Consider the following 22,210-nt stretch of genomic DNA (forward strand, 5'->3'; position numbering starts at 1 on the left):
AGCATCCAAAAAAGTAAACGGGCAGGAAAACGAAGCGACCGCCCCCGCTCCCCCTCGTCCGACCGAAGCGGCGCCCGGCGGCAGCCTCCGGAGCCCCCTCACCTTGTGCATCTGATGCATGTTGTCCTGAGCGTAGCCCCCCGGCCCCTGAGGCGGCAGCGGGTGCCCCGCCGAGGGCGGCCCGGGGCTGGGTCCCATCATGCTGTGCGCGGAGCCGGGCGAGGGGCCGGGGCTGGGTCCCAGCATGGCCCCCGGCGACGGGCCCGGCCCCGGAGAGGGCCCCGGGCGAGGCGTTCCTCCCATCGGAGGATCCGGAGTCGACATCTTCGCAGCGGGCGGCGGGAGAGGGGTCCTGTCGCCGGGGAGCTCGTCTCAGCCGGAGCTTCCGCGGCTCCTGGAAGAGCCCCCGAACCGGGCACAGAAAAGGGAAATTAGGATTAGGTCTGGGCGGCCGCCCGCACGCGCTCGCGCCGGGGACGCTACCGGGAGCAAAGCCCTTGCTAACGACCCGAGAACGCGTCAGCGACCCCAGCCTCGCCGGCTTTGCAAAGCCGGAGGCGTCAGGAACGAGAAACCCGCTTCCGAATCCGTCGTCCTCGCGGCGTGAGCACCAAGCATTCCCGGGATTTGGGCAGGAGCAGACAGCACGCCGTTATCCGGTCCATGTGGAAAGCGTTTTTTGGTTTTTTTTTTTCCAACTGAAGCGGTTTTGCACCGGTTCTGGGAGCGATTTTTTTCCGCAGATGTTGAAATTGATTTCACGTCGTCTCGCACTTGCTTCGGCTTCCAGCAAGCCCAACTCCGGAGACGCGGGTTAAGCCAAAACATCCTGCTGGAAGCGGGCAGGGAAGCACCGAAATCCAGGACTTAAACGGCCCAGGGACTCGTTCAAGTTAAACGCGCAATCTGCGTGGAAAAGCGTCGCTCTCGCACGAGAAACTGGAATTTCTGGTTAATTCAGACATCGCACAGGAGACGCCCGTCCCAGTCCGGGGTTTGGAAACGTATTCGCGGTGACAGCGCGCAGGCTGGGGACGCAGAGAAGCCCGAATCCATCCGCCGGTCCCAAAGCGGGGCCAATTCCACCCAAAGCTGCGGGAAATCTCGCGTCTGCAATCGCAAGAATAATCCAAACTACACAGAAACGAAAGCGAACTTCTCTGTCGGGCGAGCGACAGCAGATTTAATTTATTCCCCCTTCCAAGCGAGGTTTGATGGAAGATGGAACGGGGGGATTTTTGCCTCGGGGGGCTTGCGCGGGGAGCGGATCTCGTTTTGACCGATAATTACGACCGACGTCGCCGTCTGGGAGCTGTTGGGGCCGCGAGGGCCCGCGAGCCGAGGGGCTCCCGGCTGAGCCGAGGGTCGCGGCGAAGGGGGCAGGTCCGGCTGCTCGATCTCCCTATCCGTGACCCGGAGGCAGGAGTTAACGCACCAGTTTGCTGCTGATATTAAACTGGGAGGCGCCGTCGGCTCGCCGGAGGGAGGAGAGGCCGTGCGGAGGGATCCGGGTAGATCAGAGCACTGGGTGATCGTCAACGGCGTGAAAGTTAACGAGAGCGAAGGCCGACTCCGCGGCTGGGACGGAGCGCCGCCGGGCGGAGCCGCGTTCCGGCGATGCCCTCGACGACGTTGGCGCTGTCCGAGCGGGCGGGATGATCCCAGGTCCCTCCCAGCCGGACTACGCTACTCCCAACGAGGGTTTGCCGACGGCAGAAATGATTTTGACTTCAAAATACAGCGAAAAGGGGGAGCGCGGGGGTTTTTTTAAGACTGCAGATGGCTGCGACAAACGCAAGGCCCAGCTGACGCAGGAGAACAGCGACCGTCCTCGGCTCCGACCGCAGAGCCCGGCAGGACGAGCCGCGGGGCCGGGACTCGGCAGCGTCACCCCATTTTCACCTAAAAATGCAGCCGCAGCTTCTCCGGGACGGAAAAATCCCTGTTCGCCGCCCGAGCCAGATCAAAAGATTCACTTGCCGCCGAGGGAGGTGACAGACGTTAAACTCGACGTAAGATAAGGACGCGGCGCGATCGCGCCCAAAGCTGGTGGTTTTCCGAGCGGCGAGGCCGGGGAGAAACACCTGGGTGCCACCGGCACCCGCCCAGGCGACGCCAGGGCAGGGGAACGCCTGCGGCCAGCTGGGAAGGCAAATCCGCGTCTGGGTTTCACGCTCCGTCGCATCCTGCAGCTGCGAGAGCGAGGAGGAACCGTAACCGAAGGCGGCAGCGTGGCCCGGAGGAGGCCGCGGGGCCGGAGACGCGTTCAGCGTTCCCTGCGACGGAGCCGCCCTCCATCCCGGAGTTAAATCCGCAGAAATCCTGGGCTCGGGGGGAAAGAAATTTGTGAGGCTTGGGCTTGCCGTCCACGGCCAGGGGACGGCGGAAGGGGGAATTGCTCCTTTTTTCAGGTCAGGCAACGTTACAGCTCCTCCGGGATTCACCTTGCGCGTTTCCTCCTGCTTTACATCTTCCCCGGAAACACCGCGGCACAAATCCGGGACGTTCCTCAAGGATCAAAAGGATTTTAAGAGGCGACGGGAGATACGTTCCGGCTGCACGGGGTCTCCAGAACAGCCGTAATTAACGGGCTCCTCTCTGAGCTCAGGACGAAGCCTAACGAGCGCGGGGCAGCCGATCCCTCGCCGAGCCGCCAGCCCTCCCTCCCGAAGCCTCTGCCAGCCGGGGCCGGGCGGCACCTCATCCCGATTTGTTCCGGCAATTTGTGGTTGCGGGTGTTTATTTTTCCTTTTCCTCCCGTGCCGGCGGTAAACACGGCGGAGCCAAGCGCTTCCCACAAACACGGCGTTGAAAGGAGCCATCGCGCCTCAGACCGCAGGAGCTCTCGGACTCACGCCCGTCCCAGAGCCGGGGGAATTCGGGCGCTCGGGTTTTCACACAAAAAGGTGCAAAACGGCTCTTAAAAAGCAGAATGCGCCTGAAAAACTTCCCTCTCCCCTCGTCCGAAATGCGTCCGGCTCCCTAGCAGCGCCAAACCCACGGATTTAATCATCTGAAGGATCTGCGGGCCACGAAAAGGGCAGGCGGCCTCCCAAGTTCACGCTCGTTTCCTGCTGGAAAATCCAGACTTGAGCGAAACGGCAGCGATTCCCAGGACACGGAGCAGCCGTCGGGGAGGGAAACTTCCCGAAACATCACCACGGGGCGTCCCACGCTGGCACGGGCGGCAGGAAACCTCCTCGGAGGCGAAAGGAAGCGCCCTTCGTCAATTAAAACATCTCGTGGGTGCTCGTGAAAAGCCGCACGCTCGCCTCCGCTCCGGGGATTCCCTCCTCCTCGGGTGATCCCGCTCCTCACGCGGCTTCCGAAGGACGCGGGCGCGTCCCTTGTCTTGGAACAAACCCGCTACGGCTCTTCGGGCTTTACGTTTCCCCGATTTAAAAGAAATGAATGTTCAATACTCACGCCACTCGCCGGCACGTCCGGAACCGTTTGACCGCTGCCTCGCCAGCCTCGGAACGGCGACAGGACCGCGAGCGGCAGCGGCGCCAGCGTTCGCGCCAACGGTAAAGGGAACAGAAAGGCGACTCGGGGCCGTCCGCGCTCATGTTTTTGCGGTTCATGTTTTGCCAGGCAGCTCTGCCAGCGCCGGGTACCGCGCAAATTCGGCTTTTACAGCCGCAGGGCCTCTCGTTTGCAGGCGGCGGGGAGCTGGGCTGCGGGGCCGGCCCGCCCGCAGGCGCCCCGAGAGCTGCCCCCCACGGCCGAGGGCGGGGATCGATCCCCGAGTTAAGCCCTTCCAGCCCTCGGGAATCTTTCGCTTTCCACCCCGGGAGGAAAACGGAGGCTGCGGGAGCCGTTTCCCTCTCCCCTTGCTGCGGCTAACGAGGAAGCGAGGACTAATGAAGCATTTTTGAGGGGAACGGAGGGACCGACGGGTGACGCGGCCCCGTTCGAGCAGGAGCTGCCCCCCCCGGCGCTGGCTTTTCCAGGAGAAAGGCAAAACAAAGAGCGTACTTCGAGGAGCGTTAGGGAATTGCGAAGTACTTTCTCATTAAAACCCGAGCTCTGCTCTTCTCCGGCCCCGCTGCAGGCGCAGGCCTGGGCCAGCACCAGCATTTCCTCTCCATGGGGCAATTTTATTCTTATTTCTAAGAAAAACCCATCTGACCCCCTAACGTCGCCCGCGGGGGCGTCTCCCACCAGCGCCGGGTGCTCCCGAGGCGAGGAAACCCGAAATCCAGGCACGTACCTATGGGCACGACGGTCTCCGACCCCTCACAGGCGCGGCGGCGAGGGGAGGTCTCGGGACGGCGAGCTTTTAACGCAAGGCTGCGGGGGGGGGAAAAACGGCAATTAGTCGGCGGCCGTAACGAGGAGACGGGCGCTCCTCTCCACGGGAGAGGCGCCTCGGCGAGCGGCCACGATACGTGCTCCGCGCCGGCCTGGTAAAGATGGAAAGTGACAGATGCAGCAACCCGTTTGATGAGTTTTTTGGAAATTTGCTTACTTACGGGTAAGTTAACGCCTGTAAGGAGGCGCGGGAGAGGGCAACGCGGCACCGCGTCCCCTCCTGCCTCGTCCGCATCTCCCCTGAGCCTACAGACCCGCGGAGGGAGAGGCTGTCCGTCTGTCTGTCCGGCCATCGAGGCCACCGGCACGTAGAGGCCACCGCGCCGCGCGGTGAATTTTTGGGATGGAGAGGGGCGAGGGCACGGCCGGGCCACGCAGGCGACGGCCGCGCCGCGAACGCGCGACGATCAATTAAAGAATTCAAATTAATAACCCGCGCCTCGGCTAAGGTCACGGAGATTTCATGCGCTCCGGCGCAAAAATACATCTCCTTTCCACGACCATAATTTGATTCTTTTTAAAAAAAAAAAAACCAAACAATAACAATCCCTAGCCTATGATCTAGCGTTTAAGTCCTCGATTGCGGGAGGAAAAAAGCCTTCCGTAATTAATTCGAGGCATTTGTCGGGGCGGCTTGCTCGCTTTGCCAATTTACGAGGCTTTTCGGCGCGTTTTGGCGATGTGGAGAGCCAGGAGAGGCGGCGGGGTGAAAAATGAAGTGGCTCCTCTGAAAACCCGGTGCGTTTTGTTCGCCAGCCCAGCGCGGGCCAGATAAAATCGTCCCCCGCAGCCCGGGGGAGGCTCAGCCCCGAGCGTTCTTGTCTCGAGAGAACAGGGATTTTTTTTTTTTTAAGCTTTTTCTAAACTTTTAGTGCTGTAACAAGCCCAGAAGCTCAACCTGTGCAGGGGGGTGAACGAAACCCGCGGCCAATGCCGTTCGTTGCTTCGTTATCTCCGTGCAGCTCATGAATTTTAAGCGGCAGCTGCACAAATCCCTTAATTACACACACACACACACACACACACCCCGCCGCCTCCTCCAGACTCTGAGCTTTGAAAGAGGAAAATAGAAATTATTCTAACAGGGGAAATTAGCAGCAGAGTCCCCGGGCTCCCTCACCCGCTCCCCTCCCATCCCAACAGCCGGAGCGGCTCCGGACAGCGCTCACCGATTGGGGAGGGAAAAGGAAAAAAACCAGGGAACAACCCCTCCTAACCTGCGCGAGACCTCCGTCGCCCCCGCCCCTCGCCGGGGAAAGCGAAAAATCACACGGGAAAACGCGGCATTTCACCTCAAAAGGCCTAACCGCCGCACGAAAATAATTTAGGGTTATTTTTCCCCAAAATCAGGAGCTTATTTATAAAAAATAATCGCCAAAGGCTCGGTGTTTCTCAACAGCCCAAGGGATCTCCCGGCAGGATGATGCTCGTGCCCGGCTTTAATGGATCGGGAACCCGCGGCGTCGGAAAAAGGGGCGGCGTGGGGACTGCGCCCCCAAAATCCCCCCCGCGCCGGCCGGGACCCCCAGGAGCGGCCCCGAGGGACCCCCGCCGGCCCCGAGGGCGACGCCGCCTCAAAACAAAAGACGACGGCGGCGCCGAGGGCTGCGCCGCCAACAAAGGGGAGGCGGATTCGCCCCCCGAAATGGAAGGCGACGGCCGAGGACACCCCTCCCCCCCCCAGCCCGACGGAGCGGGGAGACCAGCGCGCGCTCCTCGTCCCAGTCCGTGAACGGGCGTCGGGCTTTGTGCGGCACCAGGGGATTTCTGCGGGGATTTTCGCTAACGAGCGTCGTGATTTAAAAAAATAAATAAATAAACCCCCCCCCCCTCTGCGACATCCCCCCGCCAAGACGGGGCCCTCGCTGCGCCGGATCCCCCCGAGGCCCCCGCGCCAAGGGCGGCCTTTGTGCTGGGCAGGGTGACGATTCCCACGGGGACGGAGGCCGGGGCAGCTCCCGGAGGAGCCGGGGCGAAGGGAGCCCGTCCTCGAGCACTGGGACCCCCCCGCCCCGCGCCACCCCCCCAGAGACGGGGGAAAAATCAATTAATTTCAGGGGTGGGGAGACAGGAAAGGATGGGATGGGAGCGATGGGATGGAGGGAGGCCGATCGCAGCGACTCCGAAATGAGGTGAGGCCGCCGCAGGCTGAGGAAGAGGATGCTGAGACCCAGCGAACCCCCCCAAAACCAGCTGGGGGGCGGCGGGGGGGGGGGGCGACAGCCACATAAGCTGAGGAGGGTCCCGGCTTGGGAGGAGAAGGGGGAGCACCCCCGCGGAGGGGGGAACGGGGCGGGGGACGCTGTCCTCCAGAAGGACAAAGCCCCGATGTGGGGGGGAGGATGAGGAAGATGGGGCTGGGGGGGAGATGCCCCGGGGGGAGGAGGGTGTCAAAGAGGGGGGGACGCAGACCCCGTGTGGGCAGCGGGGCTGGGGGCACCGGACACCCGGTGGGGGGGAACGGCTGGATTTGGGGGAGGGTGCCCCCCTTTTGAAGGGGGACGTGGAAGGAGGCTGGGGAACAGCCCAGGGCCGGGGGGGGGGGGGGGGGGGGGGGGCACTGCGGTGGCTCTGACCCCCCCGCAGCAAAGGCGGGGTGGGGGGGACAAGGGGACAGAGCCCAGCCCTGCTGGCCCCGCAGCGGGGAGCTGGAGGAAGGAGGCTGGAAAGGGGGTGCCCGGGGGGGGGCACTGAGGGATCGCTGCGGGGGGGGGGGGGGGGGGGGGGGGGCTGAGGCGGTGAAGGGGGCGAACGTGAGGAGGATGCTGGGGGGCTGAAAAAGAGGGGATGTTGGGGGGATTGAAAAGGGGGGGCTGGAAAGATGGGATGCAGGGAGGGCTGGATGCTGGGGGGCTGGAAAGGGAGGATGCAAAGGGCGACTGAAGGGGGAGGGATGACGGGGGGCTGAAAAAAGGGGGCTTAAAAAGGCGATGGATGCGGCGGGGGGGCGGGAAAGGGGGATTAAAAGCGGTGATGAATACCGGGGGGGGGGGGCTGAAAAAGGGGGGGAGGACGCTGGGGGAGATGGGGGGTGAAGAGAGGGGGATGCTGGGGGCGGGCGAAAAGAGGGGGCGAGAGAGGAGAGGAGGGAAAGGGGGGGCTGCGGTGGGCCGAGGGGGGGGGGCACGGTCGGGCTGAGGATGATGATGGCCGATGGAGGCAACAATGGGCAGCGCGGCCGGCGGCAGCAGCGCTCCGCCGAGCTCCCGTGACCCTCCCGGGCCGCCGTACCCCCCCCCCCCCCCACCCCCCCCCCCCGGCCCCATTCAGCCGGGCTCCGGCCCGCCGCCCCCGGACGGGCCCCGCCGGCCCTTACCGCGCTGGCCGCCGGAGGAGCCGCTCGCAGGGGCCATCCCCGCCGGGCGGCCCCGTCTCGCCGGGCGCGGGGGGAACAAAGGAGCCGCCGCCGCCGCCGCCGCCTGAGGGAGGGAGCGACCGCGGCGCGCGCCCCCGCCACAGGCAGCCAGCGCGCGTGCGCGGCGCCGCGCGCGCGCCCGCCGACCAATAGCGCGGCGCCCCTCCGCCAGCGCGGCCAATGAGGGCAGGGGAAAGGGAGCGCGCGCTCCGCCCCGCCCCCCCGGCAGCAACCAATATGAGCTTGGCGAGCCCGCCCCCTCCGCGCGATTGGTGGAGGCGGGGTGGGGGGGAAAGCAGGCGGGCGGCTTGGCCAATAGGAGGAGGCGAGGGGGAATGCCCGCCCCACCCGCTCGCCGCGCAGCAGCCAATGGGAGGAGCCCTCAGCTTCTTCCCTTTTCCCGCCCCTCCGCCTGTCTGTCTCCCGCCTTTGACAGCCAATCAACACGGCGCGATCGGCCTGGCGCGGGATCCGTCCCCGCCTCAGCCAATGGGACGGCGCGAAAGGAGCAAGGGGGCGGGAACACGGGGGGGGGGCGGTGGCGGGCGCGCGCGTCCCCCCTCCCCTCGCGCATGCGCAGTGACCGCGCCACTGCGGCGAAGGGGAGGGGCGGGGGGGGGGCACACAATTCTGAGGTGATTTTATTGAATTTTGGGTTCCCGCTCCCTCAAACCCCGGTTTTACAGCCCAGGCCGACGGGGGGGGGGCACGGCCCGGTCCCCATCCACCCCCGCCCCGCCTGGGGGCCGGCGAGGCCGCGGGACCCCCCCGGCTGCGCTGACGGAGGGACCAAAAATGGTGAAAAACGTGCAAAAATGGGAAAAAAAAGAAAAAAAACCCAACAAAATCGAGCTTTGCGAGCGCCCAGCGCGACGGCGCTCGGGGAAATCGGGGGGAAAAAAGGACTTTCGGAGCGCAGAAACGTCGCTTTTGCGGAGAATTCCAGCCCCTGAGGGGAAAAGAGCAAAAATCGGCGATTTGGGGGCCCAAAAGAGGAAGAATTAAGCCCAAATAACGAAGCAACGGCCGAGGGCCGAACGCCGCGACCCGTTGGCGTTGTTAATTGAGCCAGCGCGTCCCCGCGGCGCTTAATCGCCGACGGAAATTACGGTTCACCGCCGCCGTCTCCGCGGCGACGGTGGAGCCCGGTGAAATCCCCGCAAATCCCCCCGAATTGGGTGGGTTTAGCCCGATTTCTACGGAAATTAAACACCTGCCGTCCGGCGGAACCGGTTTTGGGGTCAGGGTGGGCTGGAAAAACGCCGGCGATGGAGGAGGGAGCCCCTCGGCGTCGGAAGGTATAAGGAAATCTCGAATGTAGATATAAAAGCCTATAAATATATTAATTAAACGTCGTGGCGGTGAACCGTCGCCTCGCCGCCAGCGATAAATAACTCACGGGGGGAGGCGCCGACGCCCTCACGAAGGCCTGAACGAGCGGCCGATCGATAACGAGGAAGGCGCGCCGAGGATCGCAGAGGCCTTCGCGCCGAAAATCCGGAACGAGGCGCCGTAACGAACGGCTGGGGCGACGGGCGCGGCAAATCCGCGGGAACTCGGCGGCGGCCGCCGGTGATAAATGAGAATTGATGAGTTACGGACGAGAATTCAGCGGCGGTAACGAGCGGAGCCCCCCCCGCGGTCACGCCTCCCCGCCGAGCCCCGCGCCCGCGGCGCGTCCCGGCGCGTCCGCCTCGCTCTCGGCGCGCCGGATCTCCTCCGGGCTGAGGGTGACGGGCCGGAATTTCTCCAGGAATTGGCTCTCGTTGCGGTGGGAGCGGAGGTGGTGGGGGTCCAGGCGGCGCAGCCGGGCCGGCAGCTCCCTGAATTCCTCCTCGTTGACGTCGCAATCCCGCAACCGCGCCGCCAGCACCCACCAGCGTCCCCAGAACCCCACGTCCAGGAGCCGAGCGGGCAGCTCCCGCCACCGCGGCCGCAAGTGCCGGCACAGCGCCGGGTAGAGCGCGGCGTCGGCGGCGTGGGGGGCTTCGTAGACCACCGCCAAGAAGAGGAGGTTGCGGTAGCGCAGGCGGCCGGCCTCGCGGCGCCGCAGCAGGCGCTGGACGTGCCGGTCGGCGGCGGGGCTGCGGGTGCCGGGGGAGAGGAGCAGGAGCGCGCCGGCCGCTTCCACCGTCGCCGCTTCGAAGGATTCGGCGCTGGGGACGGCGGCGGCGCAGGCGGCCGCTCCCGCCAAACCCGCCAGGGAGGCCGCCGCCGCGGCGGGACGGCGACGAGCCCCCAGCGCCGTCTCCCGCGCCGCCGCCGCGTAGTCCTGCAGCAGCGCCCGCCACCAGCGCCCTGCCGGGAGCGTCAGCGCGGGCCGCGACCCCCGCCCGCCCGGAGCCCCCCCCCCGCCGCCGGCCGGGGGCCCCCCGACCCCCCCATTGCCCCCGGGGTGGCGGGGCTGCCCCCCCCCCCAATCCCCTTATTGCCCCCCGGGGGGGCCCTGGCTGCCCCCCCCCCCCAGCCCCCCCATTGCCCCCCGGCGTGTCCGAGCCGCCCCCCAGGCCCCCCAGACTCAGGGGTCCCGGCTGCCCCCCCCAGCCCCCCCATTGCCCCCCGGGGTCCTGGCTGCCCCCAGACCCCCCACTGAACCCAGGGGGTCAGAGCTGCCCCCCAAGACCCCAGAGACCACCCCCAGACTCAGGGGCCCTGGCTGCCCCCCAAATCCCCTATTGCCCCCAGGGGGGTCAGGGCTGCCCCCCAGCCCCCCCATTGCCCCCCGGGGTCCCAGTTGCCCCCCCAGACTCAGGGGCCCTGGCTGCCCCCCCCGGACCCCCCATTGCCCCCCGGGGTCCCAGTTGCCCCCCCAGACTCAGGGGCCCTGGCTGCCCTCCCCCAGCCGCCCCATTGCCCCCGGGGGGCCCTGGCTGCCCCCCTCGGACCCCCCATTGCCCCCGGGGGTCCAAGCTGCCCCCCCGGTCCCCAGAGGCCCCCCCCAGACCCAGGGGTCCCGGTCGCCCCCCCCCCCCGGCCCCCCCTCACCGATGCGACTCTCCGTGAGGCGGCCCCAGAGGCCGCGGCCCCCCCCGCTCCCCGCCGCCGCCGCCGCCGCCGCCATGGCCGGAAGCGGCTCCCGCCGGGGCGGACCCGGGGACGGACCGGGCGGAACCATTGGGGGGGGGAACCACATCGGCGGGGCGCGGGGCGGGGGGGGGGAAGGCGGGAGAGGGACGGACCGGGCGGAACCATCGCTGCCGCGGGGGGGGGAAACCACGTCGGCGGGTACCGGGACCGGGACAACCGGTAGCACCGGGACCGGGGGGTTTGGGGGCTCCCGGTGGGTCCCGTCCAACCACGGTGCGTTTTATCCCGGTAGCGAGAGGCTCCGCCATGGCCGCCCCGGACGAGCTCCGGTTTCAGGGTGAGTCCCAGCGGGGCCGCTCCGGGCCCCCCGACCCGGCCGGGGACCCCCGGTCCTGCCGCCCCCTCCCTCCGCCGTCCCCGGTTCCCCCCGGTTCCCCGGCCCCGAGCCCCGGGCGGGCTCCTGGGGGGGGGGGGGGGGGTCCCCGGTCCGGGCCCCGGTGGGGTTGGGGGTCCCGGGGCCCCCCCGATCCGTGCCCGGGGAGCGTGGGGGGGTCCCTGGGCTCCCGGTCCCGGTGCGGGGTTGGGGTCCCCGGGGCCCCCTGATCCCTTCCCGGGCAGGGTGGGGGGGTCCCCGGGGGTCCGGTCCCGGTGGGTTGGGGGTCCCCGGGCCCCCCCAGTCCGTGCCCGGGCAGGGTGGGGGGTCCCCGGGGGTCCCGGGGCGGGGGGGGGGTTGGACCCCTGCCCCCCCCCCCCCGACCCCGTCCCCCCCCAGAGCTGGAGGAGGCGGCGGAGCTGCTGGCGGCCACCCCCGACGCCGCGACCCCCCGCGCCGGCGAGGAGCGGCCGAGCCACGTCGCGGTGGCCGTGGGCCACGAGGAGGCCGAGCCGGGCAACGACAGCGACACCGCCGAGGTGAGGGGGGGGGCCCCGCGCCCCCGGACCCCCCCAGGCCCCCGCCGGCGGCGCCCCGGCTCTAACGGAGCCGCGGCCGCTCCCCTCCGCAGCTCCTGGGCGCGCAGCGGCGGCCGCCGCGCAGCTTCTGGACCTTCGAGTACTACCAGGCCTTCTTCGACGTCGACACCCAGCAGGTAACGGCGCCCGGCGGCCCGGCGGCCGGCACCGGCGCGCGCCGGCGCGGCTGAGGCTCTGCCCTCGTCCCCGGCAGGTGCTGGAGAGGATCAAGGGTTCGGTGACGCCGCTGCCGGGGAAAAACTTTGTGCGTCACCGTCTGCGCAACAACCCCGACCTCTACGGTGAGCGCGAAGCGGCCGCGGCCGTCCCGGTGCCGAGCGCGGCGATGCCGCCGCGGCTCCGCGCTGACGGCCCCTCCCGTCCCCAGGGCCCTTCTGGATCTGCGCCACGCTGGCGTTCGCCCTGGCCGGCAGCGGGAACCTCTCCCGCCTGCTGGAGAAGCCGGCGTCCCCCGCCTACCACTACAGCCCCTGCTTCCGCCACGGTGAGGGGCCGGGGGGCCCGGACCCCCAAACGGTGCCGGGACCGGCCCCGCGGCTCGCAGAGGGGGCTCGGACCCCCAAAACGGTGCCGGGACCGGCCCCGCGGCTCGCAGAGGGGGCTCGGACCCCCAAAACGGTGCCGGGACCGGCCCTGCGGCTCGCAGAAGGGGCTCGGACCCCCAAACGGTGCCGGGACCGGCCCCGCGGCTCGCAGAGGGGGCTCGGACCCCCAAAACGGTGCCGGGACCGGCCCCGCGGCTCGCAGAAGGGGCTCGGACCGCCAAAACGGTGCCTGCGCCACGCCGGGGCCGTCACGGCGACCCCGGCTGCGCCCTGACCCCCCTCTCCCCCCCGCAGTCACCATCGCGGCCACCCTCATCTACTGCTACGCCTGGCTGGTGCCGCTGGCGCTCTGGGGGTTCCTGCGGTGGCGGCAGAGCCGCGGGGCCGGCGCCTACAGCTTCTTGGAGACCGTCTGCGTCTACGGCTACTCGCTCTCCGCCTACGTCCCCGCGGCGGTGAGTGGCGGCGGGCGCCCCGGCGAGGCGGGGCGGCCGCGGGGGTGACGGGCCGCTGTCCCCGCAGGTCCTGTGGCTGATCCCCGCCGCCTGGCTGCAGTGGCTGCTGCTGGCCGTGGCCGCGCTGCTCTCGGCGTCGGTGCTGGCCATCACCTTCTGGCCGCTGGTCCGCGCCGACGGACGGGCAACCGCGCTGGCCGTGGTGGCCGCCGTCGTCGCCCTGCACGCCCTCCTCGCCGTCGGCTGCAAGGTACGCGCCGGCGCGGCCGGGGGGCTGGGGGCTGCGCGTCCCCCCGTGACCCCCCTGCGTTTCCTTTCCCTCCCAGCTCTACTTCTTCCAGCAGCCGCCGAGCGCCGGCCCGGCACCAGCGCACACCACGGCGGGGGCCCGCAGCCACGCGCCGCAGCTCCCCGGCACCAACGTCTCCCTGCCGGGCGCCCACCCTGCGCGGTGAGGGGGGAGCCCCCGGGGGGGGGGAACGCGGCACCGCTCGGCCCCACGGCGCAAACTGCCCCCAATAAACGCGGGGACGTCGTCGTCGTCCCCCCCGCGCCCGCCGCCAGCTCCTGCCTGGGGGGAGCCCCAAAACCGCGCCGGGGAAGGGGAAGGGGCCGCAGCGGGGAAGGCAGCGGGGCGCCGTCCTTGGAAACCCTCCCGTTTATTCAGTACTACAGCCGAAAAAAAAAAAAAATCCCAGCGGATCCGCTATTCCTACGCGCCGGCGCGGGGAGGGGCCGCGGCCCCGGGGGCCCCGCCGCGCCCCTCGGGGGGAAAACAGGAGAGAGGAGAGTTCAGGCGCCGCGCGCGGGGACGCCAACCGCCGCCGAGCGCGGCCGCGCCAGGGAGCCTTCCGGAACCGGGGGCTGGCCCTGCCCGCGCTGCCTGCGCTGCCTGCCCCGGCGGGCAGGGACGGGGCCCGGCCGGGCGCTTTCGGCCGTTCCCCCCGCGGCAGGGACCCAGCGCCCCGGCCGTTACGGAAGACGGCGCCCGAGCGGCGCGGGGGCCGGCGGCTCCGGCCTTGCGTTCAAAAAACCAAAAAAACCCAAAACTCAAAAAAAAAAAAAAACCCAACAAAAAAAAACCCAAAACCCCTCCAGGTCCGGCGTCGACGAGCGGAGCGCGAGCGCGGGCTGGGCGGCTTCGTCGTGGCGTGGGGGGGGGCCCCTCCTGGGCGGCCCCGCGGCGGCGGCCGGCGCTGGCAGTCCCGGCAGCCCCTTAGCTGCCGTAATGCATCGTGTTGGTGGTGATGGACATGGGGGAGGCCATGGAGATGGCGGGGCCGCCCATGGTGAACTGGCTGTTGAGGGGGTAGTGGGTGCCGGAGCCGCCGGCGCTCTGGCCGCTGGAGGAGCCTGGGGGGAGAGGGGGGTCAGGGGGGTGCGGGGGGCCCGGGGGGGGGGGGCGGGGGGGTCCCCGGGGTGGGGGTTACCTTGGACGATGCCCGTGCTCATGATGGAGCCCATCCTGGAGTGAGTGTGGTTGACGATGCCGGTGTTGGCTGCGGAGCGAGGTGAGGTTGGGGGGCTGCCGGGACCCCCCTGCCCCGTCCTGGGACCCCCCCCCAGCCCCGGGACCCCCTCCCCAGGCGGGGGGAGGTGGGGCGGGCCCTCCCCCAGGCGGGGTGCGACCCCCCCCAGCCCCGCGCTCACCCAGAGGAATCAGGTTGTTGTGGCCGACGTTGGAGCCGCCGGCGATGACGCTGCTGAGGTCGTAGGCCGCCGGCATCCCTGCGCCGGGGGGAGAGAGCGCCGGGGGTCAGGCCCCCCGCCCCAAAATGGGGTTTAACCCCCCGCCCCCATCATCCCGTACCCCCCCGCCCCCGACCGGGGCTTTCGGCGTCACCGCCGCGGCGAATCCCCGCCGGTACCCACCAGCCACGGCCATGCCGGTGCTCATGTTGTAGGTGGTGCCGGTGTTCCACATGTTCTCCGAGGGGGAGGCGTAGTGGGAGCCGGGGGGCGGCGAGGGGGTCGTCCCCGTGTACCTGGGGGCGGGGGCGCAGTGAGGCGCGGGGGGGCCCTGCGCCCCGCCCCCCCGAGCCCCCCGGCCCTACCTGAAGAAGGGGTTTTTCAGGTCCAGGAGGTTGCTGGACTTGGAGCCGGTCTGGTCCACCTGCGCCACGATGCTGATGTCGTAGCTCTGTCTGGGGGGGGGGGGAGCGGGCCGTGAGACCCCCACACCGCGCCCCGAGGGGGGGCCGGCCCCCCCCGGCCCCCCCACCCCGGCCCCGGGGGGCAGCGGGAACGGCGGCGGCATCTGGGGCGCGGCCGCCCCGCCGCGGGCTATAAATACGCTGCCGAAACTGGGGCAGGGCCCCCCCTCCCCCCCCCCATTCCGGCTGCCGGCACGAGGCGCCGAGGGAGCGCGGCAAAACCAGATCGCGGCCCAAGCCGGGACGGCGGCGGCGCCAAGGGCGCCCCCCCCCGCGCCCCCACCTCTTGTTGGCGATGAGGAGGCACGTCCCTGAGAGCGTGTCGCCGGCTTTGGCGAAGAGCGGCGACTGGAAGAGGCACCGGACCTGGTACCAGTGGGTCAGCGGCTCGGTGGGGGCCGTCGAGAGCCACACCGTCATTCTGGGGGGGCGAGAAACGCGGCGGGGGGGGGGGGTGAGGCCCGGCCGCAGCCCCCCCGGGCCCCCCCGGGCCCCCCCCGCCTACATGGAGCCGATGAAGGCTACGTCGAACCAGAAGGCCAAGCCGTGGACCAGCCCCGAGTGCAGCATGTGGAACTTGAAGGGGATTTCTATCCTGGAAGGCAAAGCCGCGGCGTCGCCGGGGGGGGCTCCGAGCCCCCCAGCACCCCGGGGCGCCCCGAGGCTGGGGGGGCGCTCGGCCGGGCCCGCTCCCGCCCGCCACCCACCTGTGCAAGTCGCCTTCTTTGGCTTCTAAGAAATTCACGGTGTATTTGACCGATTTGGCCATCAAGATCCTGATATCGAAGGTGTCCTGGGGCGGGGGGAAGGGGGGGGGTCAGCGGCGGGGACCCCCCCGACCCGCGGGGACCCCCCCAGGGTTTCCCCGTGCCCCCCGCGGGGGCCGCTCACCACCACGGGCTGCCTGAAATACTCGTCCACGGCCGCCCCTCGGAGCGCGGAGAGGTCGACGCCGTGGAAGGAGGGCTGGTACCTGCGGGGGGGGGGGCGTGAGGAGGGGGCGGCTCCGGGCCCCCCCCGGGCAAGGGAAGGCGTCGGGATCGGGATCGGGATCGGGATCGGCCCCTCCCCGGGGCCGGACTCACCAGAAGTTGGCCTTGGTGAACTGCTCCATGTAGAGCTGCTCGTCCGTGAACGGGGCCAAGTGGACGTCGCCGATCGTCGGGAACATGTTCCCTGGCCGGGGGAGCGGGGCGTTGGGGGTCCGGCGGCCCGGGAACGAGCCCCCCGGGACACCGGGAACCCCCCAATCCCGACGGGAAGCGCCCACGCCCCCTCCCCAGGCTCGTGGGGTCCGGCAGACCGGGAAAGACCCCCCCCAGGATGCTGGGAACCCCCCAATCCCGCTGGGAAGCAGCTGATCCCCTTCCCTGGGCCCGTGGGGTCTGGCAGCAGCGCATCCGGGGAGGGAAGGAGCCCCCTGAGCCAACGGGAACCCCCCAATCCCACCGGGAAGCAGCTGCTCCCCCTCCCTGGGCTTGTAGGGCCCGGCGACAGCGCATCCGGAGAGGGAAGGAGCCCCCCGGACACTGGGAATGCCCCAATCCCACCGGGAAGCAGCTGCGCCCCCTCCCCAGGCTTGTAGGGTCTGGCAGACCAGGAAGGAGCCCCCCGGGCCAGCGGGAACCCCCCAATCCCGCCGGGAAGCAGCTGCTCCCCCTCCTTCGGCTCATGGGGTCCGGCAGCAGCGCATCCAGGGAGGGAAGGAGCCCCCCGGGCCAACGGGAACCCCCCAGTCCCACTGGGAAGCGGCCGCTCCCCCTCCCCAGGCTCGTGGTCCGGCAGCAGCGCATCCGGAGAGGGAAGGAGCCCCCAGCCCCGCCGGGAAGCGGCCGCGCGCCCCCCCGGCGCTCACCGCTGGGTTTCAGGTACTTCTTGGCGTGGAGGTAGCTCTCCAGCATGCGCTCGTTGAAGAGCATGTAGCCCATGGGCTCGGAGATGATGATGTCCACCTGCTCGGGCAGCGAGACCTCCTCCACCTTCCCCGGGATGACCACGATCCGGTCCGTCAGGTTGTTGCTCTTCACCAGCACCTGCCCCGGGAAAACGGGGGGGACGACGGACGCTCAGGGGGGCGAGGAGCCGCCCCGCGGGAGCCCCCCCGGGATGGCAGAGCCCCCAAGCCGCGCCGGCCCCGCGGGCCCAGCGCCGTCATCCCAGCGGCACCGGGTCGCAGGGGCACGGCTCAAACCGGGCGCGATCCCGGAGGGGTTCGGCGCGAGACCGCCCAGCTCGGCACCGGGGCCGCTCACCTCCGCGTGCTGGGCCATGGTGCTGGCTTCCACCGCGTAGATCTTCCTCGCCCCGGCCTGCGCCGCGAAGAAGGAGAGGATGCCGGAGCCGCAGCCGACGTCCAGGACGATCTGGGAGGGAGACGGCGAGGATACGGTGAACCACCGGCACCCGGGGACCCCGAGATTCGGATTCCCAAGAGGGAAGACCAAGGCGGCGGCACCGGCACAGCCCCTCCGCTGCGGGGGAACTGCACCGCAGCGCCGATCGGCGGCGGAGCAAACCGGCTCCGGAGAAGGAACTGACTCCAGCAAGTCATCACCCACCCGGCTGGAAGCGCTAATTAGAAGCTCCGGTAACGAGCTGTGCGCCCAGAGCCAGCTCCGCTCGGCAGCGGGACCCGACCGGGGCGTTATCCCACCCCGGCACCGCGCCGAATCGTGCCAGGCCCCACGGCAGCTCCGAGGGCTGGGCCCCCGGGAAGAACGGGATTAAGAGCCCCACGGCCGAGCCAGCCCACAGCACCCGAGCGCCCAAATCCTCTTTGATCCTATATTTAACCCCCCGATTAGGGGGATCGGCGGCGACGGTGCGGGAAGCCGGCAGCGCCCCGGTGCCGGCGGCACACGTCTCTTGGCCACCGTCCCTTCTCCCGCGCGCTCGCGGCCGGGCCGTGTTTTGCGGGGATATTAAAAATAAAACCGCTACGAAGGAGTCGGGAAAGCACCGGAACTGTGGGAAAAAAAAGGGAGGAACGACCAAATCGAGGCGCCTCTTCCAGCTCCGGCGTGTAACGGCTTTCCCGGCCGAGCGCGCGGGGCAATCCGGCACGGCAGACCACGGGAGCCGGAGCCAGACACCGAAACGAGGCGCTTTTCCCCAAAATTACCGTCCCGGGCGGGGGGGTGGGGGGAGGGCGCCCGGCTGACCTTGTCCTTGAAGTCGCTGTGGTTCTGCAGGATGGCTCGCTGGTAGGTGCCCGTCCGGACGTAGTCCTGCATCATGTTCTGCTGCTGGGACAGGTACCCGTAGAACTGGGGGGGACAGAGAGGGACCCCGGCGTCACCGGAGACGCCAAAGCCTTGCCGGCGGCCGCGCCCGGCCGGGGCAGCCCCTCACCTGGAAGTACTGCACGGCCGAGGACTCCTCCGTCCGCTCGCTGAAGACCGAGCGCTCCGTGTTGTGGCCGCGGCAGTTTTTCAGGATGTTATAAAAGGAACAGAAATCTGGAAAAGAGGGAGGGGGACTTCAGCCGGGGCCGGGGGGGGGGCACGGGGGTCCCGGCGAAGCCAAACCCCCCGCCCGGGGCGGCGACGCACCGTTGGGGGTGGCGAACTGGACGAGGACGCTGTTGCAGCCCAGCGTGATGATGAAGGACTGCTTGCCCACGCGGCTGCACTCGGTCTCGCGGGACACGGAGCACTTGAACACGCAGACGTCTTCATCTGGGGGGGGGGGGAGAGAGAAAAGGGGGGGTGAGAGCACGGCAAAGCCCCCCCCACCGGCTCCGGTCGGACCCCGCTGCCCGCGCGCCGCGCCCAGCCCCAACCCGCATCCCGCTCCCTCGCGTTGGGCGGGCGCCAGGGGACCGGGAGAACACGCAATTAGGCTAATTAACCTCTGCGGCGTCGCGAGGCGCGGCGGGGGGGACAAACCCCCCACCCGCAGCCAAGGGGGTTTACGGGGCTCTGGAGCAGCCAGAAACGCCGATCGGCGCTGCTGCCCGGCGCTGCCGCGGCGGGGACCCCCGGCTCTGTGGGGACCCCCCGGCGAAGCCGAGCGATGCCGCGAGGAAGGACGAGGGGACCGAGCTGCCCGTGGCCAAGCCGGGAGCCGGGATCGGCACCGGCCACCCCAGCCTCCCCATTGCGGGCGCTGCCGGCATCCGCGCCGGCCTCCTGCCGCGGGCATCACGGCGTTCCCTCGTTAGCCGCTTTGAAGCCGGGGAGCGGCGAACGGGTAATTAGCACCTCCAGCCAGCGCTGCCTTTCTCACACGGCGTCCCGCCGGAAAAACCAAACGAGCCGCCGCGGCAAAACCTGTTTTTCCCCGGCATCTCGCTGCCGCCGGTCCCTCTCGCCCTGGCAGCGCCAGGCAGCCCTGCCTGCTGCTGGCCTGGCTCCCGGCACGTCGCCGCTCCGGACCGGCCGCGCGGTGCGTTAAGTGGCCCGATTAATTTGGAGCGACGAGAGGGAAACGAGCCGGGGGGCTTCCAGCTCGATCCACAGCTTCCAGCCCCAAAGGAGACCCCGGCAAGGCCGCGGCAGCACCGGCACCGAGCCCGGCGCTGCCCGTGGCGCCGCTCGGCAAAGCCATTAAATGCAAATTCCCGCCAGCTGCGTTAATCAGGCTGTCAGCCCGGGCCTCCGGGCTCTTTGTGGCCGATGAAAAAGGGCCGGCAGATGTGCCGGCGGCCGCCCCGGCGCTGAAAGGGCAGCGAGAGACCCCCGGCCACACAAAGGCTTTTCTGGCAAACGCCGGGAAAAGGGGGATGACGCCGGGGCAGGGGGGGGCTGGAGGCCGGTCGGCGCAGGGTGACGAGCCGGACGCAGCAGCGGGATGCGGCGAGGGCCGGAGAAGCCACGGAGCCGAGGGCCAGCACCTCGCAGGGCCGTGCCGGCACAGGGACAACCCCCGGCGCCCGCCAAAAACCGAAATAACCTTCGGGCCCCAGGCGAAGCTTCGCTCTCGCCACGGGAAATTCGCTTAAAGCCTCATTTCTGGCCTGAGGGGAGCGGGTCCGGCTCCCCACCGGCGTCCCCTCGCCTCCTGGCTGAGCCGCGGCGAAGCTTCGGCAGCCGGTGAGGAAACCCAGGCCGAGAAAGCGCCGGGCCGGCGCCGAGGCAGGACGAGCCACGGGTGCAGGGACGAGCCGGCCCCGCGTGCCTCAGTTTCCCCTGCCCCGTCCCGCACCGCGGACGGGGTCTCCCCCAAACCCGGCGCAGGACGGCTGCCGCACGTTAATTACTCGTGCCGATCAATTAATTTCACTGGAGCGGGTCGTTAGCGGGGGCCAGACCGTTATTGCCCCGCGACGGTGCGGCCGTAAAGCCGACGTCTCCGCCGGTAATCGCGGGAAAACCGGCCAGGCGCGGAGGACGCGGAGGCTCTGGCAGCGCCGTGCCGGCACCGGCGTATTCCCAGCCTTCGCCGAGCACAAAGCGCAGGAGCCGCCGGGATTCGGGAAAGGGGCGGGGAGGGGGGGGGAACCCCCAAAAAAAGAAAAAACCGCGATTCTTGCACGGAAACAAAGAAAACTCGGCTCCGACACCGCGCCCACCGGCCGGGAAACCAGCCCCCGTCCCCCGCTAACGGCCGCCGGAGAGAGCCCCCGGCCGCCGCGGCGCCTGGAAGGTCACCAAATTCGGGCTATTTCAGGCGGGGGGGGGGCAGGAATCAACTTCCCGCAGCCTCCGGCAACCGGCCGCCGGGACGCAGCTTTCTGCGCCCCCCCCGGCTGCCGCTGCCCTTTCCAGGCGGGGGGGGGGGGGGGGGGGGCACGGCGCTGGCACCCCCCGAACGGCACCGGTCCCCAAAGCGCCCCCCCCCCCGGCCCCCCAACGCCGCCCTGCGCCCACGGGGCCAGCACCCCCAGGCTCCGTCCGCCCCGTCCCCCCCATCCCCACCCCCTGCCCCCCAGGCACCTGCAGCCCCCCCATTCTGCCCCCGCACCCCCAAACCCCCATCCCCACCTCCCCCTCGCCCCCCATCTCCCCCCACCCCAGCCCCCCCTCCTGCCCCTGCCCCCCCACGCCCCCCCACACGCCCCCAGCCCCATCCTAACGCTCCGGGCCTTGTCCCCACAGCCCCCCAACTCCCCCCCCCAGCCCCCCAACTCTCCCCCCAGCCCCCAGGACCCCCCAGCCACACAACTCCCCCCAGCCCCACAAACGCCCCCCCAGCTCCTCAGGACCCCCCAGCCCCTCAGGACCCCCCCAGCCCCACAACTGCCCCCCAGGACCCCCCCAGACCCTCAGGACCCCCCCAGCCCCCCAGGACCCCCCGCAGCCCCACAACTGCCCCCCCAAGCCCTGAGACCTCCCCAGCCCCCCAGGACCCCCCAGCCCCACAAATACCCCCCAGCCCCACAATTCTCCCCCCAGCCCCTTAGGACCCCCAGCCACACAACTCCCCCCAGCCCCACAAACGCCCCCCCAGCTCCTCAGGACCCCCCAGCCCCACAACTGCCCCCCAGCCCCACAACTGCCCCCCAGCCCCTCAGAACCCCCCAGCCCCACAACTTCCCCCCCAGCCCCCGAGACCCCCCCAGCTCCCCAACTCCCCCCAGCCCCTCAGAACCCCCCAGCCCCCGAGACCCCCCCAGCTCCCCAACTCCCCCCCAGCCCCTCAGGACCCCCCAGCCCCACAACTCCCCCCCCAGCCCCCCTCCCGGCCCCCCCATCCCCGGGCCGAGGCCCCCCCGGGCCGGGCCGGCCCCCGCCCGCACTCACGGCCGTAGAGCGCCAGGCCGGCGCTGTCGGGGCCGGTGCGGACCTCGAGGCGCAGCGGCTGCTGCTCCTGGTGCCGCTGGATCTCGCCGTTGGCGTCCCCGATGGTGAGGAGCCGCACGCCGGGGAACACCGACACCGCGGCCATCTTGGAGCCGCCGCCGCCCCCCCCGCCCCCGCCGCCACGCCCCCCGCCACGCCCGGCCACGCCCACCCCGCGGGCCACGCCCCCCACGCCGCCCGGAGGAGCGACCCCTAGCGGCCGGCGGCCGCGCAGCGCCGCCACCGGGGACCGGGACCGGCACCGGGGGACGGCACTGGGCACCGGCACCGGGGACCAGGGACCGGGACCGGGACCGGGGGACGGCACTGGGCACCGGCACCAGGGACCGGGACCAGTACTGGCATGGGGATGGGGGACCGGCACTGGGGATGGGGGATGGCACCGGGCACCGGGACTGGGGACCGTTACCGGCACCAGGGACCGGTACCAGGAACTGCCACCGGCACCAGGGACCGGTACCGGGGACAGGGGACCGGTACCGGCTCCAGGGGATGGCATTGGGCACCAGCACCGGGGAGAGGGGACTGGTACTGGGGACTGCCACCGGCACCAGGGACCGGGACCGGCACTGGGGACCGGTACCAGAGACAGGGGACCGGCACCGGCACCAGGTACTGGCACTGAGTACCGGGACCGGGGACTGCC

At 70.1% G+C, this 22,210-nt stretch overlaps 4 protein-coding genes across 14 annotated transcripts in view; 1 reads left to right on the top strand and 3 right to left on the bottom strand.

Annotated features, from left to right (window-relative positions):
• SMARCA4 (SWI/SNF related BAF chromatin remodeling complex subunit ATPase 4) overlaps positions 1 to 7,796 on the bottom strand; it is a 29,016-nt gene extending 21,220 nt beyond the window's left edge. For 5 of the 10 annotated variants that reach the window (XM_087778223.1, XM_087778227.1, XM_087778226.1 and 2 more), the window contains exons 1-3: positions 7,631 to 7,795; positions 4,214 to 4,293; positions 103 to 394 (exon numbers count right to left, since the gene is read on the bottom strand). In XM_087778223.1, coding sequence (XP_087634349.1) covers positions 103 to 324 — 222 coding nt within the window. In that variant the 5' untranslated portion in view covers positions 325 to 394; positions 4,214 to 4,293; positions 7,631 to 7,795. Of the gene's footprint in view, positions 1 to 102; positions 3,382 to 4,213; positions 4,294 to 7,630 lie in introns of all 10 variants that reach the window. The other 5 variants (XM_087778229.1, XM_087778228.1, XM_087778225.1 and 2 more) reach the window with 3 other exon arrangements.
• Positions 7,797 to 8,985: 1,189 nt separating this feature from the next.
• Positions 8,986 to 10,733, bottom strand: TIMM29 (translocase of inner mitochondrial membrane 29). Its single transcript, XM_087778032.1, has 2 exons — positions 10,655 to 10,733; positions 8,986 to 9,967 (listed from the first exon to the last, which is right to left on the bottom strand). The coding sequence occupies exons 1-2, from the start codon at positions 10,728 to 10,730 to the stop codon at positions 9,312 to 9,314; spliced, it is 732 nt and encodes a 243-aa protein (XP_087634158.1). The 5' UTR covers positions 10,731 to 10,733; the 3' UTR covers positions 8,986 to 9,311.
• A 105-nt stretch (positions 10,734 to 10,838) lies between these two features.
• On the top strand, positions 10,839 to 13,365 carry YIPF2 (Yip1 domain family member 2). Of its 2 annotated transcripts, none has more exons than XM_087778050.1 (9): positions 10,839 to 10,915; positions 10,989 to 11,033; positions 11,469 to 11,608; positions 11,701 to 11,784; positions 11,862 to 11,949; positions 12,036 to 12,152; positions 12,508 to 12,668; positions 12,736 to 12,918; positions 12,995 to 13,365. In XM_087778050.1, exons 2-9 carry the CDS (start codon positions 11,003 to 11,005, stop codon positions 13,121 to 13,123), a joined length of 933 nt encoding a protein of 310 aa, XP_087634176.1. In that variant the 5' UTR covers positions 10,839 to 10,915; positions 10,989 to 11,002; the 3' UTR covers positions 13,124 to 13,365. The 2 variants fall into 2 exon arrangements, with proteins under 2 accessions (XP_087634176.1, XP_087634177.1); XM_087778051.1 differs by having other exon boundaries at positions 10,841 to 10,894.
• A 374-nt stretch (positions 13,366 to 13,739) lies between these two features.
• Positions 13,740 to 21,678, bottom strand: CARM1 (coactivator associated arginine methyltransferase 1). The gene is made up of 16 exons (XM_087778049.1): positions 21,505 to 21,678; positions 18,373 to 18,498; positions 18,173 to 18,279; positions 17,983 to 18,087; positions 17,074 to 17,184; positions 16,677 to 16,854; positions 15,907 to 15,997; positions 15,713 to 15,794; positions 15,529 to 15,614; positions 15,327 to 15,416; positions 15,105 to 15,242; positions 14,723 to 14,812; positions 14,541 to 14,653; positions 14,319 to 14,396; positions 14,099 to 14,167; positions 13,740 to 14,021 (listed from the first exon to the last, which is right to left on the bottom strand). The coding sequence occupies exons 1-16, from the start codon at positions 21,647 to 21,649 to the stop codon at positions 13,885 to 13,887; spliced, it is 1,746 nt and encodes a 581-aa protein (XP_087634175.1). The 5' UTR covers positions 21,650 to 21,678; the 3' UTR covers positions 13,740 to 13,884.
• Positions 21,679 to 22,210: the final 532 nt, after the last annotated feature.

The sequence above is a fragment of the Nipponia nippon genome, unplaced genomic scaffold (assembly GCF_047370975.1).
Source record: "Nipponia nippon isolate SJK-2023a ecotype South Korea unplaced genomic scaffold, ASM4737097v1 scaffold_42, whole genome shotgun sequence".
NCBI classification, from domain to species: Eukaryota; Metazoa; Chordata; class Aves; order Pelecaniformes; family Threskiornithidae; genus Nipponia; species Nipponia nippon.